The following is an 18,579-nucleotide window of genomic DNA, read 5'->3' as shown; positions in this document are numbered from 1 at the left end:
AGCTCTCAAAGGTTCATGTGACAATCAAAAAGTTTAAGTATGGGGACATAATGCTGAGATTGTATGTCAGGCTATCAAAAGTAGCATTAAATTCAAATGGATTGTTGGAAAGAGGATGCCACTTTCAGGGTTTAAGGGAAAATAAAATGGCAGACACGTAGACTACCCCAGGTAGGGTGCCACCATCAGGCTGCCGCAGAGACCTGAGTATTGGGAGCCAGATTCTTTCCAGTTGTCAGAGAGTATAATTGTTCCTTCACTGCTACACCGAACACAGACTCAACTGGTCAGAGGGGCTGGTAAATACTTTGAAGGCAGGGGGATGGTCTCTTATACCCCTGGATGTCCCCAGTGTCAACACACAGCCTTACTCATACCTTCTCGATGTCAAGCTTCCCATTTGTATTCCAGCTGCAGTCCCCATAGGCCTGCAACCTGGATTACAATGTCTGATTTGAAAATGTATGAATAGTAACAGATCTTAGAACTATCCTACACAAATCCTCCCATTTTACAGATGAAGAATTTAAAATGAAAGAAGTGACTTACACCATGCTGGCTAAGATGTCACTGGAAATAGCTAGTCACTTCCTTCCTCATGTTTTGCCAAGCCACAGGGCAAACCGTGTTTTTCTACCATGAATCCTCCTGGGAAAGAGCTGTCTCTCCCTTATGCCTCTCTCCCGCCCTCTGTAAGAGCCTGAGATTGTCCATGCTTGTGTGGCGTTCTGGTCGCCCACCGTTGCCCTCTGTGGCCATACAAATAGTTTGGGAGGCAGGAGTCAAGCTCAAGGCTGGGGGCTGTGCTGTTTGTCTGAACTCAGAAAAGGCTGCCATCACAAACGTCAGACACCTGAAACGGAGACCATAATCTCCTCGCCCTCTGCCCTCCCCCACCCCCAGATCACCCAAACAACTGAGAGCATGGAAAAGAGAAAGAAAGGAAGGCACAGAGAGAGGGAGACAAGAAATCATGGCTCCAAAAACAAAACAAAACAAAGAACCCGGGAGATGGGAGCCTGTTGGACTCAGGCAAACGAACCCGCGAGCACAACACGCTGCCGTTCACACGCTAGCTTTGTTTCCAGAAAGTGAGAGCGGGGTTGTGGAAGTCCCCTCGGAGGAGGTGGAGAATCGGGCAGCTGTGAGTCTGCAGGTACAAGCTGAGCCACGCACAATTTAGGGGAATGTGTTTCCCCAACGCAAAACGTCCCAGTGTCTGTCCGTTCCACCCTCCCTCAAACCCCCACTGCTTTGTTTCCCACCCTGGAAGGGCGTCTGGCTGAGCTGAGGCTGTCATGAGTGGTCAGTGTCACCAGTGGATGGTGAAAGAAACAGGAGAGTGCTGATGAGGCCAGACTGGGGTGGAAAAACCCCAACTGCCTCCCGCTGGGGCCCTCGAGAGGGCACCAAGCGCTCCCGCCCATCCATCCATCCGTCCATCCGGAGAGCTGGAAATGGAAATGCACCTCCAGGAAAAGGGGTGAGATAGGGAGCACCTGCAACTTTCACCTGTAGACTCTGAGACACAGATCCTGCTGCGGTCAGAGCGACAGGCGAGCAGGCTTCTTGTGCTGCCTCTTACGTGGCTCAGTGGGGTCCTGAGCGCCCGAGGGGTGCCCACCTGGTTTCCGGCTCCTTCCCTAGGATGTGTGAGAGCTACACAGCAAGGCCCACCCTGGGATCCCAGACATGCCTTGGCTTTATGCTGCGGATGCATAAACTTACTGCAGTGTGCTGCTTGGGACAATGAATATGGTATCATTTAGCACGTGCAAGGCTTTTGGAGTAAAGACAATCTTTTTAAAATGGAACCTGCAGGAGCCAAAATAAAAGGGCCTTTGGTAGAAGAGAGGGATTAGCTTGTCTCCAACCCCCACTCCAGCCCAAAGGTTCCAGGGAGGGGGCTCAGGATCCAGAGGGGGCTGGGAATTAGGGAATATGTGTGTAAGAGGTCAGAAGATTTCCCAGAGACGGAAAATCCCCAAACAACCACCACTGTTATTTTGAGTGCTCAGTCAATGGCGGGTGCTGTTCTAAAGGGCTGACCCCTGTAGCATTTCACTGAATCCTCTGAGCCCCTCAATGTGGTAGACTGTGGTACTTTCATCTCCTATTTTACGGAGGAAGCATCTGAAGCTTTGATAAAAGTTAGAGACTTGTTCAAGGTCATGGAAATGTTTAAGTGGCTTGATTTCAAATATGCTTGGTCTCCAAAACTCATATTCTTATTTATTTTCGAGACTATACCGATCCTTCCCAGCTTCTCACAAGTCCCTGTTTTGAGCTCCTTCTTAACGTCATGTGGAGAAGCCACGAACAGCTCTCTTTGCTCCATTCCCCCCTCTATCCTGCTCTCAAAGACCAAAGTCACCTGTGCAGAGTCACAGATGGGACCTGTGAGTAAAGGTGAACTTGGTTGAGATGAAAAGCATGAAGGTAACCCAGACAGAAGCAGAGAAATGGGACCCTGCCACCCGTGGCCTGGAGAGAGGTATTTGTACATCTACACCCAAGCAGGCACATAGGCTGGAGATGGTCAAAAAATCTAGGACCTTCAACCAAATTAGCACATCACTCTTGGTGACCAATCCCAACACCGGCCGGGATCGTTCCATGCGGAACTATGTCTTCTAACACGGTTCGACATTTGGGTCGTTTCAAAAATAAACTAGTGTGCGAGCTCAATGGGTTTGATATGTTACACGGTCTTTATTTAAAAATACCAATTCTGTGACCAGTCCTAAAAAAAAAAAAAGTCAGTATTTTAAGAATGAAAGTAATCTGTGTAAATGCTCTTAGTGTGTGTACTGCAGTTTCATCCAGGCCTTTTTTTTATGAGCCTGCAGAAAGGCCGTCTCCAGAAAACAATGCTGACCGAGAGGGGTCCGTGTCTGTACTTGAGAACGGAGGGGACTTGCACCTACTATGTGTCACACACTGTGACCAGGGGTTTGGCACAGATGACTTCGTGTAAGTTTCACGACATGCTGTCAGAGAGCTGTCCTCACCCAGTTTTTACAGATGAGAAACCAGCAACTCTTATTGAGAAATGAGCCAAGGTCAGACAGCTAATGAAGAGTGGAACCAGGATACAGACCCTGGTCAGTCTCCAACACATATCACTTTTCCACTCTACCAGGCCTGACTCCTGTTATTGCTTTAATGAATATTAGTCACATTAAATAAACTCTGATATTCTGATTATAAAATTCCAAGCAATTTCTCTTACACGATTACTGGAAAAGAATGAACAAAGTTACTGAACAAATAACAAAGCCCTCTTTCATCTGCGTGCTGGTTAACTCTTCCCAGAACTCTTGCTGGGATATTATTTTATGTGACCCTCAAGGCAACCACGTGATCCAGGCGGTCAGATATTATTATTATTCCCTTTCCATAGATGTGGAAATGGAGGCTCAAGGAGATTATGAGACTTGCCCACGACTGCATAGCTAAGAGACACTGCTGAGCCGGGGCTAGCATCGATTTCTCCTGAATCCTCCCTTCATTCTGTTATCAGTCTGATTCTCAGAGCTCCACAGCCGGAAAAACAAATCATGGCATTCAACCACATGAAGGCCCAAGTAGACTTACTTTTTTCTGGAACCCTTCCCTCACCTTCCCACCTCATTCTTTGTTCTTTTCTGTCATTACAAAGCCTGTGAATTCTGGTGGTCTGTTTGTGTACCTCCTCTCCCAGAAAACCTTTTCTGACTTCCTCAAACCACAGGGATCCTGCCTTTTTTTCAGAGCTCACGCAAGCCTGATCATCTGTGTGGTTCACTGGGAAATGAATCACCTGCCTTCTCACCATCTCTTGAATGACTGTAACAAAATGTCATTAAACCACAGAATATAAGCACCTTCAGGACGCAGATCACAGGCTGGATCCATAGGGCATTTACCATAGTGCCCTGGGTACAAAAGTGTCTTAACAAAATATGGACGATGGGGAAGAACACAACCATACTAAACAGAACTGTTCCAAGTTGCAAATCCGAAGCTTCTAAGAGACCACGGCAATGGAGGAGGGTAGGAATGCCTTGGAATTAGGAGATGAGATCCTGGGTCTTGCTCTCAGCTTAGCCTCACTCTCGCTGGGAGGTGGGTCAGTGCTTGCTCCTCTTGGGAGCTCGGCTGCCTCATCTATAGCAAGAGAGGGCTGGACCCTGCCACTGTTCCTTTCAGCTCAGAAAGTCCCTGATTCCATGCAAGTTTTCCAGATTTGGGGAGAACTTGGGAGAAGGAAGTGTATGTTTCATGAGATCATCCCAAAAAAGAAGAGACCCCAATAGGGGAAGGCAAACCATTTAACGGTCTCTGACAAGGGGAGGGGGAGGCCACTGAAGAGAACTGTAGTGCTGGCAGAGGGGTCGAGGAGCCTGCCTCAAGGCTAACTGCAGTCCTTTCCAAAGACTTCCAGCAATGTCAGCTCGGGTCCAAAAAAAATAGCATGGCCCCCGGGGAACGCCCTTGTTCCATTAAAAATAATAATAAAGGGAAGACAAAGAAAATGTTTCCCTATGAGCCAACAGTGTACAAGGGAAGTCTTTTTCTATCTTCCAATTGTATACAAGTAGATATTCATGAACAAAGGTCAATTTCACCTAACTGTGCCATAGCTTGCAATTTGGAGGGTCCAAACAGAAGCTCAGTGGGTTTGTTGCAATATACTCTCACAATGGGGTGCATGCAGCCCAAAGTGTCAAATGCCCCTGGAGTTCCTGATACCAGGGGCTTCCCTTAATACCCAGGTTTTCCCCTTTCATCTATAAAAAGGCATGTGAAGTGCATTCTAACTTGTTAGTAGACATGTCTAATGGCTGCAGATAAAATTCTGCCTACCTGGCTCGTCTCCACCACTGTAGAGAATGGCCAAGTTCGTTGGAATGTCTTTTTCTAAATGGCCAGTCTGATAGAAAAACGTTTACTGCTCACACAGACAGCTCTTCCTGGCTGACACTGGGGAGCCTTCTTTCACACCCGTGATCACAATGGCATGCTTTCTTGTCTGTCTTTTCCACTAGATGGTGAGCTCCAAAAGGCAGGGTCTGGGCCGGCACAGAGGGAGCATTCAACAAATATTTACTGGGAGAGGAAAAGAAGCAAAAAAGGGAGGGAGATAAGGAAAGGGAAAGGGAAGGAGGGGAGGGGAGGGAAAGAGAAGGGAAAGAAGGGAGGAAGGAAGTGAAGAAAGGGAGAGAAGCAGGAAGGAAGGATTTAGCCTGATACTAGTCTACCATGAGATAAAGCAGACCCTCCCGTGCTTATGGTCTGGGTCCCAGGCGTATGGAAGACTCATTCTCCAAGCCCTTCCTCCCCTCCTGTTCCCTTGCTTCTCCTGTGCCTCTGCATGGGCTGTCTTTCTCTGTGTTCTGGACATGCTGTTTGCTCGTCCACATCCATTGCCCGTCCCTCTCCACCCTGCTCTGTGCCCTTGGGAGGCTGGCCTCTTTGGGGTGCATCTATGGGTTCCTTTGCCCTGTGACTTCTAGCAGAAGACGGTAAAGCAGAAGAGAATGACAGCATAGCATTTACTCTCCTGGCTCCCTTCTGGCCTGGGGGCTCCAGTAGGTTGGCTACCCCTCTTTACGGAGAGTTACCGCGGCTGCCCAGGAGTCCTCTGCTCACAGTCACTCTCGTAGGTTCCCAAACCACTCTCTCTTCTTGCCCTTCCAGGCCAAGGATGGAAATGGCTCCCCACTGTTACTGACTCTGGCCTTGAAGACTGTCCTAAACCCTGCCTACCCTGTTGTGAATAGCCTCTCCTTCAAATGAGCCCCTCCTTCAACTCTCCTTAATTGTTCTGTTTGAATGTATCACCTGCTTTCTGCCAGGACCTGGCCTACACAGCCTGCCTCTCTACCTCCAGAAGTGTTGCCCATCCCCAGCATGCCTCCGCCAGCCAACCACCTTGTTCCCCTCGTCCGAGCAGATCTCTGCCCCCATAGAGCTCTTGTCCCACTGGGTGTCATGGATCAGAGCTTCTTATGGGTGAATAGGATTCCCCACCAAAGTGAAAGCCCCTTAATGGTGAGGGATGCCTCCCACTCATTGCAGCATCCCCAGTGAACAGCAGAGGGCCTGGCAGGGATACACATACCCAAGAAATGCCTGTAACCAAATGTTACCATGTGGTTCCGTTAACACGAGGGGAGGAAGATATCAGCAAAAAGTTGGGCCGTGCTGGGCTCAATCCCAAGACCATCAAGGCTACTCTCTACAGCATTGCCATAATCCTCACTGTGCATGCCTCAGGTGATGGGGCGCTCACTCCCCTGCAGAGAAGTGCTCCCTTGGGAGCACCATTCTGAGCGGGGATGACATCATCTGTTACTCAGCTCTGAGCGGCCTCCTGTAATTACAGCCCCCCGGTCCTAGCCAGGGCTTAGAAGCCATATAGAGGAATTCTGTTCCCTTTCCCACAGGACAGGCCTCTGGAGACTTGAAGTGCATGTATCATGGCCCTATAGTCATGGCCCCAGGAGAATTTTCTCATCCGGGCCAATGCAGTTAGTGGTTATGATACAGCTCTTGCCACTCACTGTCCAGTCCCTCTCTTTGTGCACATCTTTCACTGGCTGTTCTTATTCTGGCCCCTTAATGTGGAAAACTAGCTGCCAGTGTAGCTCTAATAGTTTCACAGGGGTTCATGGAACCCCAAGGCCATTATCCACTTCTCTTCCAAACTCACTCACTCAAGCACTCCATAATCCCAAGCTCTCAGGGATAGTTGGGAAGAGTGAGGACAGAACGTGAGGGGGCAGGGGCCTGTGGCTGTCCAGGATGTCCGGGACAGGGCTGGGCAGCTGTGCCACAGCAGATGAGCAGGGGTCAGAAATCCAGAGCAACCTTAACCCTAGTTTGACCGCTAATGGACACTGTGAGCTTTGGCCTCAGTTTCCCTCGATGAGGGATGACCAATGATCTCTGAGGATGTTTCTAGGTCTGACATTTGACCTCGGATTAGGTGCTCTCCTGGAGTCTAAACGTGTTAAAAGAAACACTTCTCTGACGGAATTCACCGGTCTGCCCAGCTGCATTACAGGGGAATCTTATTTTACTCAAGGGAATCGCTACATAAATTGTCAGAACGATGACTTTTAATCAGAGCTACTCAAAGGAGGCAGTGCAAGAACCCGCTTACTAGTCTATGGGGCACTGCGTACAAGGAATGGAGAAACTTTTCAAGCTCTCTGACACTCTGAGGCTGACACTCCTGTGGTATTTCATTTTATACGGGTTCATTTTTTGCTGTGTATTTCAAAGGTATTGGTTTGCAATATACAGGGGGAAAAAAACCAAAATTGGTGCCTTACCACAGACTGAGAAGTATTCAATAGTTTTACTGTCTTTACCCATTAAGACAGAAAAAGAGAGAGGAGAGGGAGAGAGGAAGAGAGAAAGGATCTTGAGAATTAAGTTTAGTTCTTTATTAAAAATCCCCTAGATAATGTCAATCAAATTTTCACCGCTTCTACTAAAGGTGCCTCCCTCCCTCCCTTCTTTCTTTCTTCCTCCCTCCTTTCCTCCCTCCCTTTTCTTAAAGTCACAAAGCAAGTATTTCTCTGCAAACGTCCCCAGGTTTCTCTCTGCGCACAGAGGAGCTGACACAGCCCAGACGCCGTCACCCCCAGCCCCGTCGGGAGATGACACATTGCCTGATGGGGCTCACCCAGGACTCCTGACTTTCCCAGCCAGAAAACAAATGCTCTGGCGTGAGTGGTCACAGAGCTAGCACATGGCTGCTCACAGACACTCTGGGCAGGCTGTCCCGTGACTTAGAAAAGAGGAGCCTGTTGGAGGCTGCCAACTCTGTCTGCTGCTGGTGAGGTATCTGGGACCTGGGGCCCCCCGCGGCCCCTCCACACCAGAACAGCGCACCCGCCACAAAGGCCGGCTGCCCTCGGTCCTGACCCAATCAACTCAGCAGTTTTCTCCCAAGGCTTTAGTGAAGCCGCCCTGCCTGCCACCCCTGCCCTTCAACTCTGCCTCTTACTGCTTCTTAGACTTAAAAATACCTCCCTTCAGTGGGAGCTTTAGAGTCAATAGACTTGGATTCGAATCCAAGCTCTCCATTTTATTAGCTGACTGACCTTGGCTAAATCCCTATGGCATTCTGGATCCTGAGTTTCCTTTGGCACAATAGGGCTAAGGGTACCCACCCTCCTGGCACTTGGTAGGTGCTGAACAAGCATTTGTTGTATGAATGAACGAACGAACGAATGAATGAATGCACGCATGAAAGAAGGAACAAATGAATGTACCAATAAATGGGTGAATGACTTCCAGCTATCCGTGGCCCTCCGCCCTCCTCCATGCCCACTCTGCCTGGGCACATGGGTAACCCCTGGGAGTCCAGCTCAGGAGAGCACACACTACCTTAATCTCAGAGACTTGCATTTGTGACTTAGCTGAATGACTCTCCTGACCCATGACCTTGGCCTAGTCCTTGTACCTGCTGGGCTCCTCTAGCTCTCTGTCAGTCAAATGCAAATACTAACCCCTGTCTTGCCTCCCTTACCAAATTCTGTCAAAGCCCAAATGAGAGCAGAGATGAAAGTGCACTGTGACCTGGAAGGAACCGGCCACACAGCAAGGCTTCTTCCCACTAGGGCTGCTCATGTCTCTGAACCAAGGTGAGAGTCCAGGGCCCGCCTGGTGCCAGCAGGCTGAGCTGACGTGCTTTCTGGCTTGCTGCCAGGCACGACATTCTCCTGCCAGCATCGTCATTCCTTTGCACATAGGTATTTTGTCTGTGCATGGGAGGCCCTCGCTCTTTTGAGAGAGACATAAAGAGAAGAGTCAGCAGAAAACCTGCAGAGGTCGGCAAATGTGCTCGAGCTATCAGCAAGTCCAGGGTCCTGTGCGCTGGACAGAATGGAAAAGTTCAGCGCGAATCTGGGAGATCAGGAAAGTGGACGTTGACTGTCTCTCTGGCTTGGAACTAGGCCCATATTGAATATAGATCACCCACGGGTTCTCCTCTGGGCTTTTCTTTGGGGGTGCTGGTTAAGAGTTGATAGTGCAAGCAGAGGCTAAGTGAAGCCTTAGACAGAAGCTTCCCCTTTCTACCCTCTTCTCAGGAGGGGATGAAGTCCCTGTGCCTGGAGCACCCTCCTCTCTCCCCCAACCCAATCTTGGATGTCCAAACTGTATCTAAGCTTTTCTGGAGATATTTGAGCTGCAAGTCAGTTTTTCCTCTTTGATCTCCCTTGGCACTCCCTAAACACAGCACATGCCACCTTCCTGACACAAGTAATACCAAATATGCTTACTGAGAACTCGTGGCCTGCCAGCCACTATAAGAGAGACCACGCTTTATACGCCCCCTCTCCATCCCCAGAGCAGCTTCACAAAGCAGGTGCTTTATTACTTCCACTTTACAGAGGAAGACACGGCTTCTAACGGGTCATCAAGTGAGGAAACAGTATGGCTGAGACCTGAACCCAGGCTGTCTGACCCAGCTGATCCCAGCGTTACCAGCACAGTGCAACAAAACGAACATTCGGCCGGGGTGCGTGGTCCCTATTGCTCCGTCAGGCATGGTTGCCACTAGCCCACGAGGCTGCTGAGTACTTGAAATGTGGCTCATGTGACTCAGGCTAGATTTTGAGTTTATTTAATCTCAACTAATTTAAACAATCCCATGTGGCTAGGGACTACGTCCTGGATAACACGCTGTACCCCACTCTACCACGTACGTTATGACAGTTATCCGTACGCGGCTCCCATCACCCAGTTTCCAATCTGAGCCCCTTGAGAAGACAGGGCTGTGTTCCCTCTTAGCCTGCGGCAGGGGCTCAGCGAATACTGTCCTGATGGCTATCCTCTCATACCGTCCCCATGAGAACTGTAAGGGCCTGGCCTCGGTCACCAAGCTGCCGTGCACACTGGAAAATGCGCAAAGTTCCAGAACCCCTAGGAGTCTCAGGCGCCTCGCCTACGCAACGTCGGGGGGACCGAGTCAGCTCACAGCTGGGCATCGCCTGCCCGGCAGGTCTTACCTGTGCGGAGAGTCGGGGTCGAAGCAAGTCTTGGTGACGTCCGTGATTTCGGGGTCACAGCACTCTCCGCCATCGAAGCTGAACCGATCATAATTGCAATCCATGTCGCACACCCCATTGTGCTGCTTCTTCACGAAGGCAGGGTGGCGCAGCTGGCGGCAGTCCCCGCCGTCGTGACCGGTCAGCGTGTGGTTGCACTCGGGGTCGCAGCTCTCGTCCCCGATCTTGCTGATGTCGCAGTTGGCCAGGACGAGACGGTGGCGCAGGGAGGAGTTGCTCACTTCCAGCACCTCCAGCTCCCAGGAGATGTTGTAGTGCTTGAAGGCCTCAGCCAGCTGCCGGTGCTGGAAGTCGATTTGCTGGCGGCTCACCGTGGGGTTCTCGCGGTTGTCGTCATGGAGGTTGACCACGCGGTAGCGCACCACCTTGGGCCGGCGGAACCGCGGGAGCTGGTTGTAGCTGGCGATGACCTCTGTGTTGTCACACAATGTCTGCCCGCACAAGGGAGGCTCCAAACTTGTGTCCAGCAGGAAGCTGTGGGCACTGCTGAGTTCCACTTGGGGGACGTGGCCATCCTTCATGGGGGACCAGGTGCGCTTCACATTGTCCCAGTTCTCCTGGAGGAGGAGCTGAGGTAGAGGAGTGTGGAGGCCATGGGTTTCCATGTCCAACAGGACCTCCCGCTGAGTCCGGGCCACCTTCCACAGACTGAAGCGTTCAATGTAGCCGCGGTAGTTGTGATTCAGAGCGCTGCCTCCCAGCATGAGCACTTTACACTTCTGGGTCAACGGGCTGAAGATGCCGCCCACCTGCTCCCCAGAGGTGGCCACCTGGGCACCATTCACGTAGAGTTTCATCAGCCGCCCATCGTAGGTAGCGGCTAGGTGTACCCACTGGCCTGGGAGGTAGCTGCGGTGGGCATTAATGGTGGTCACTTGCCGGGCCCGGTCTGTCTTCAGGGAAAAAAAGTAGCGGGGGTCTCTGTTGCCTTGGTCACTGACGGTGTGAATTCCCACGACCCATCCTCGGTCACGCGAGGTATAAGAACATTTGTCATATAGCCCTATGTGGTCCGAAGAGAGAAAGATGTGTCAATAAAGGATGGAAGAAGGGCACGAAGTTACTTCTCTCTGATAAAACTTATATCAGGATGTCCTAGACCAGCAGTTCTCGAACTGTGCTCTGCAGGATCTGCCAGTTCCTAATGATGACTCTGGGACCAGCCTTAGGGCAAGGTGAGGGCTAGAGGAACAGAGAGGACGGGCGAGCTGGCTTTGGGGGCCTCTCACCACTATGTGAGCCCAAGCGGTTTCACTTTTATTGGTTCTGAACATGGAACATACAAGAAAGATTTGCATTTGTAGAATGGGTATTTGAGCTAAAGAAAATACCAACAATAATAATAATGGAAATCTGAACACCTTTGATTTTGTAAGACTGTTGGATGGGGAAGGGGACTTTCTAATTAAGAGGGTATTTTAGGGGCACCTGGGTGGCTCAGTCAGTTAAGCATCCGACTCATGATTTCAGATCAGGTCTTGATCTCATGGGTGATAAGACTGAGCCCCATGTCAGGCTTCACGCTCAGTGGGGAGTCTGCTTGGGACTCTGTCTCTGCCCTTCCCCCAACTCATGCATATGCTCTCTCTAATAAATAAATAAATCTCAAAAAAAAAATTAAAAACAACCAAGAGGGTATTTTAAGTGTGGGATGACATAGGAGGCAAGAGGAGAATGGGGGGGGGGGGTAATAATGAATAGAAGATGCTCACTGAGAAGGAGGGCCCCTACTACAGTCACCAAAACTTTGAGCACACATCACCATTGGCAGCCATCACATGGCCAGTGATAGTGAATTGTCAGCAAAGTTGGCCCAGAGAAGCGAAGGTCAAGGGCCGCAAAGCTAATGCTTCCACCTTCTAACAGGAGTCAGTCCTGGCTAGCCCTGAAATTCAGCCCCAAAGAAAGGCAGACATGCTTAATATCTGAGCTGGAAAGGTTTTTAAAGATCACCACTCCCAACTTTTTCACTTGACAGGTAAGGGATTTCAGACCCAGAAAATGAAAGGCATTTGTCAGGTTACATAGAGTCATTGACAAATGTCCTGAGACCCAATTCAGCTTGCTTTTCTCTGACACTACTGCGAATATTTGCAAAAGAATGAAATGAAAAGCATCCTCTTAACATAAAAGGTGCTGGGGACTCCTTCATTACTTAAATCCTCCAAGCCTCTGTATTATACTAAGGTCTATGTGTGAGTTCATTTAATCCATGTAACACCCTTAGGTGGTGATGTTAAGTGAACAGAGGCAGATATGGATTCTAAAGGAAGCAAGAGATGGATGGGTTAAAGGTCAAATGGTTGGTCAGTGGCTCCTCGATCCATCAGACCCTGGCATTCACTACCCTGTGCACTAACTCTGCGGGGGCTTCCTTCTTCCCCATCAAAGCCACCAAGGATCCAGAACACACCACCTGCCTGGGGGTGCCACAAGCTCGGTGTTTGGGAAGGTCGCAAGGCTGATGTCTGTAGACTTACTCTGGAAACCCCAGGAAGTCACTTAGCAGATTCTCTCTGGATCGAATTATCTTTATAATCACCAACCCCCATTCCTCAGCTTTTCTGGAATATACCCAGTGTCCTTGGCACAGACAGGCTGTTGGATGGGGAAGAGGACTTTCTAATTAAGAGTGTATTTTAAGCGTGGGATGATGTACGAGGCCAGGTGGGAGGAGAAAGAGAGGGAGATGAGAATGAATACAAGATGCTCATTTAGGAGGACAGTCCTTACTCTGAGCTGGAGACCTGTTGTGGTCACCATAACTTTGAGCATGCATCGGCCATTAGTATTCACCAAACAAGCATGGAGAGCTTCCAGAAAAATCAACAGAGGAGGCCCACGCGGTCTCTACTCCTTGTTGGTACTGGGGCCTTGAACTTGTGTAAATCTCTCTGTTAGCAGCTGATGCGGAGGGCAGTTTTGGCTTGGCATCTAAGTCGGCCTATACCTCTCCTCCAACTCCGTGCCCAACAGTCCCTCAGGCAATGGCTGGAGTCTTCTCACAAATTCAACCTGCTCTCACAGGCTGGGCAACCTTGGTGAAGCACTGAGTACCTCCTCTGGGTCTTGGTTCTCTATCTGGTGAAGGAGGGGACCGAATGAGGTCCCCCTTACATGCCTGGTCCAAGTCTGCTTTTCTGTGTTTCCAGGTTTCCCCATGGCTAAAACAGAAACCACCTCTTCCAAGAAGCTCTCCATGACAGCCCTGTGAGGAATGCTCATCTCTCCTCTGCACTCATTTTACTTTAAGGCAACTAGACACTTGTTCTCTGGTTTTGGAGTCCTACTAGACTGGAGGCTTCTTGAAAGTGAGGACTCTGGCTGGGCCATCTGTACCTTGCCTAGGACCTCATACCATTCCTTGTCTGCAGCAGGGGCTCAGCAAGTGTCTCATGAAGGAGCACAGGAAGGATGCCAAATACAGCCAGAGAAGGGAAAAGGACAAACAGAATCAACTTAACTCAGGTCTTCATGGCTAAAGGACAGGGAGAGTCAGAAGAGAGCGTGTGTTCTCTGTACCACAGAGCAAGCACGATCTTTGGACTTGGGGTAATTCTGATAAAAGAATTACGAGCCATACATCTGGGGAAAATCACTTCACCTCTGCAGCTCTTCTCCCTCTTGACTAGATCTCTCTTTAAATGTGCTGTCATACTTAAAAGATACAGCGGATACGCCATCCTTGGCATACAGTAGCCGTCCAAGTGGGAGCTCATTTTTAAGATGCTGGAAAGTCTGGGAATGATGTCAATGATGACAAGGAGGAAATGACGAGAAACACAATACAGAAAGGCCAAAGGGAGAAGGCACCTGAAGGCATCTTGACTGATGGAGCAAGAGCTGGGAGGATGAAGGCTCAAAAAAAGCACGAGTCCTCCCCAAAGCCACTGGCAAAGCCTACTTAGAAATCACAAATCCCGTCTGCTTAGCTGCTGTCAGGACACTGCCTGTGAAAAGCTACCTCCCCATGGACCCTTCCAAAGCGGAAGCTCTGACTCCAGATTTGGAACGGGCTACCCCAGCTCTATGTGTTGCCACTTGCTATGGGGATCAGTGAGAGCAAAGTTCCTAGGGCCACCACGCTTGGGCTCCCCATCCCACCTCTGAGCTCACCTTCTCTTGCTCCCCTGGCGAACCCTCGCCCTCAAAGAGAAAATTCTTCTAATGACAAAATTAATATCTGAAACAGGATCCCTTTTCCCTCTCGTTCTCTCTCTTTCTCGCTCTCTCCCTGCAGGTTTTTTATTTTGCCAGGGGCTCTCCCGTCCCTGGTTTTCCTGTTGCCTTTGGAAGGCGGCTAGCTGGGTGAGCAAGGTAAAATGTTTACACATCTGTAGGGTGCCCTCAGTTCAGAACCTTCCTGGGGCTTGGGACCCGGGCTCAAGCCCCCTGTTTGCAGTTGAGAGAGAAGAGAGACGCAGTGAGAAAGGCCAGACTCTGCCACACAGAGCTGAGGACTAAGAGGTAGCTTAGCCCCGGGAGGCAGAGAGGAAGGGCAAAGAGAGGCTTTTCAGTGGAACCAAGAGGAAACACGTTAAGGGAAACGAGAATCTTGAAGCAGTGGCTTCAGAAGTTCAGAAGGAAATATTTATCTGGAGTGTAAGTGGCGAAAGGAAATCACTGAACTTCAGCAGGGGTGGGACGGGGGTGAATGATGGTGACGGGGACTTATTTCTGTATGAAAATAACCTAATCAACAGTAGTCACACTCAGGGGGCTGTACCACCAGCCCAGAACCAGGGATCTGGAACCAGAGATCTGGATGACCTTGCCTGGGACAAGCACAGCACCCCTTCTTGCTGCCAGGCCTCCTTTCCCTTCTCTGAAAAAGGAGAAGTTAGGATTAAATGATGCCCCCCCTACAATTTAAGAGCTCTTTTGTTCACTGCTAGAATGGTTCCTTGTAAGCAGAAGGAGCTCAACATAGGTGTTGATTTGAATGTTGGAAGCCTTGTGTCATTCCTAATGCTTGCATGCTTAGGTCCCCTCTGCTCTGTGTATCTCCATAGAGGACACACAACAGTGTACTCTGGAGGGCACCATCCCCCCTCCCCACCCTCACCTTGTCCCTCCCCACAGATGTCCAGGAAGATAGAGCTATAGTGAAGGAAAGAGAGAGAGGCGGTCTGCAGTCTGCACCATCTGTGTGGTGCTGGAAGTTGATCCCAGGGGACACATCCCCATGTGACAAGATGAAGGCTACGGGGCCATCCCGCACACAATCTACATCTAATTAGCATAAGCCTGCCTCAAGGCTATGAGCGCATGGAAGCAGACTCCGAAAGTGTGCAGAGCCTGTGAGGTGTGTCGGGCATGCACAGATGGACAGGTCCGGCCCCAGACCTGGAAGGGGCTTGCCCTCGGCCTCATGGTAATCACCGGTCCCACAAACCCTGGTCAGCTGGCCCTTCTAATGTGCCCTCATGCTCCTGCAGCTAGGCTTGCTTTGAAAAGGGCTTCAGATCCCCCCAGAAGCTTGCCGCCTACTTATTTTTACGGTCTCTTTTTCTTCCCATCTATCCACTAAACCTCATCCCGGAGATGAAGAGCATATGTAAAAGGGGCTAGCCCAAAGGCAGAAGGCTCCTATGGAGTCTCCCAAAACCTTGGCCAGGGCTGTACCAGGAGTCCTCTGGGTTCTGGGGTCACCCTCTCGGGATCAGTTTAATGGCACTATCCCAGGGTAGCTCTGTCCAACCACTCCATTCCACTCCAGGCACAGACAAATCTTCCATACATCCATCACAACCCTTCCTGTCTGAGAACTCACCACTTCTGTAATTACTCATCCAATGTCTGTGGTTCCCATCTGTGTGTCTGCTTGGTTCATTTCAAAGTGCCCAGTGTCCACTACAGACCCTGGTACCTTGCAGGTGCTCCAGAGAGTTTGTCATTGCAAATTAAAAATCAAGGAAGGAAAAGAAGGAGGGACATTTCCCTAGTGCTGTGTTCTTTACAAGAGCATAGTACCCTTTATTTAGAACTCGCTAAGTCCCACGTATTTACAGTAATTCTCCCACTTAACCTTCACAACAGAACTCTCAGCTTTGCCCATTCTTTAGAGGAAGCTGAGGCTCAGGGAGGGAAGAGGTTTACCCAAGGCAACAAAGCTTGGAATCCAGGTCTATAGGATTCCCCGGCTCAGGTGCTTCATCACAGCACTGTGTTAAGAGCCCAGTGGGCTGTTTGAAGGCACAGCCCCCTCCGAAAATATTTCTGTAAGTCCCACAGCGCCAACACAAGCACGTTGAACTGAACTGCAAGCCAGGAAGCTGCTTTTCATGTCATTCTTCTGCCTGGGTCTAAAAATTGACTAAGAATCCATGGTTCTTTATTACTAGTCTTAATCTGTTCCACTTGGCTCACCCAACTTCCCTGGAACCCAAGACGTGCCTGGGTCTTGTTGTCTTTCCAGAGTTCAGGATGCCTTCCTTAGCTTGTCCTCTAGCACCTGGGCTTCCACTCCCAGCTTTCCTCCCTATTGGTTTCTGACCCAGGTTTGTCCCAACCTCCAGGGTCTATACAGAAATATTCTCCTTCCCCCGCCCAGGTTGCAGTCACATTCTTGGCTGGCTCCTATCTTCCTTTCTGTTTGCTATGGGCTGAATTGTGTCCCCTCAAAATTTGTATGCTGAATTTCTAACTCCTAGTACCTCAGAAGGTGACCTTATTTGGAGGTAGGGTCTATACAGAGATGATCAAGCTTTAAATGAGGTCCTTTGGATGGGCCCTAATCCAGTAGGGCTGGTGTCCTTGTTAGAAGAGAGAATTGGGACACAGACACACACAGAGGGATGACCATGTGAAGACACAAAGCAACAATGGCCATCTACAAGCCAAGCAGAGAGGACTCAAAAGAAACCCACACTGTGGACACTTGGTTCTCAGAGGCCAAGCTTCCAAAGCTGTGAGAAAATCAATTTCTGTTTAAGTCACCTGGTCCATGGTACTGTGTTATGGCAGCTCTGGCAGATTAGAACACCATCATTCCACACATTTTCCAAGCTCTCCCACCAAGATTTCTCTAAAATCTATCTCATTATCCACTGCCTGGTGCCCAGGTTATGCATATTGCCTCGATTTACTCAATTCTCAGGGTGAGCAAAGCAAGGTTTATCAGGAGGAAACAAAGACTGGTGTTGCAGTCGCCATACACAGGAAACATGCCTCACAGGGGAGGGGTGCTTCCGTGTCTCAGCTGGAATGTGCATATCTGAAGGCTCTGCTGTGTGTTGAGCAGGTGGGTAGTGGCTTCTGTGCCAAGGTGTCTTATCCTTACAGCCACCTTGTGTAACAGGTGCTCTTTACAGCTGAGGGAGCTGAGACTCAGAGAGGTGAGGTCACCTGCCTCAGGTCACACAGCACTAAGTGGTTGGAGGGACTGGAATTAAAGACTCCTGATTTCAAGTTCAGTTCCCCCACAGATGATTGGGACCTCAGCTATGTCTCCATGCTGTGCATGTGGTTTTATCCCCCCTAGGATGTTCTCCCGGCATGGTTTAAGTCAAGTCAACACAAACTTAGCTCCGACAACACTTAACTTTCAGCACTGTCAGGGAGGACAATTAACAAAGTGTAACAAGTATATCAAGTTTATATTATTATTTGGTTTTCTCTCATTGGTAGAGTGGACATGGGAGGAGAAGGATACTCTACCTGGGTCCTTTTGGCCAGTAACAAAGCAGCACTTTCAACTAAATAATGATAATAGTAAGGAACATTAGCTAAAAAGCCTCTATGTAGCAGTTCCTCTGCTAGACACAAAGATCCCACTCAGTGCTCATAATGACCCCATGAAGTGGGCTCTCCTGACAGGCCTTTGACAGAGGACATTGAAGTGTAGAGAAGCTACGTGAGTTCCCCACAAGGATCACAGTGAGACGGTAGTAGAATCACAACCAGACTAACTCTAAAGCCAGAACTCTCCTCTGGGATGCTTCCCTTCGGTGGGAATAACTCTTAGCCCAGGGTCAAGGGTCTTGTGGCCTAGTCTGCCATTGCTCTGCTGTGGGTTGCTGGAAAAGCAGCCCCCCTCTCTGGGCTTCCTCACGTCCTGCCCTATGAAGTAGGAGGGTTACACCAGATGGCCATAGAGCGCCTCCTCCCACCTCCCCCCCGCCCCCCACTTAGACTCCCTGTGACTCTGAGGTCCCGGGTCCTTCAGACAGCCCAGCCTTGGTTCCCACTGTGGGAGAGGTGTGGTCATGGAGGGAGAGGTAGAGGGGAAGGAAGGCAGTTTTAGGACCTCCCAACTTAAGGACGTCCACTCACTGTGGGACATCTGCCAGAGGAAGACAAGCAGAGATGGGAGGATGGGTGTACAAAGGGGGGAATTAGGTCAGCAATCTGGTTTCTTTCAGGAGGCTAAAAAAGTTAAAAGCCAAAGGTTGGAGCTGGTCCCTTTTTGTTTTGTTTTGTTTTCCCTTCCATGATTTAATGGCTGGTATCAAAGCCACAGAGGAATGCTTGAGAGAGCAATCCTATGGAAAGCTTTTATCTGTCCAGA

General features: G+C 49.8%; 1 protein-coding gene across 1 annotated transcript in view; it reads right to left on the bottom strand.

The window, feature by feature from the left end:
- Nucleotides 1–18,579, bottom strand: part of PAPPA (pappalysin 1) — a 240,753-nt gene that overhangs the window by 197,900 nt on the left and 24,274 nt on the right. The window contains exon 2 of the mRNA XM_036087337.2: nt 10,011–11,073. Coding sequence (XP_035943230.2) covers nt 10,011–11,073 — 1,063 coding nt within the window. The remainder of the gene's footprint in view (nt 1–10,010; nt 11,074–18,579) is intronic.

This window comes from Halichoerus grypus, chromosome 14 (assembly GCF_964656455.1).
Source record: "Halichoerus grypus chromosome 14, mHalGry1.hap1.1, whole genome shotgun sequence".
Classification (NCBI taxonomy): Eukaryota; Metazoa; Chordata; class Mammalia; order Carnivora; family Phocidae; genus Halichoerus; species Halichoerus grypus.
This window is presented reverse-complemented; position numbering and strand designations above follow the sequence as displayed.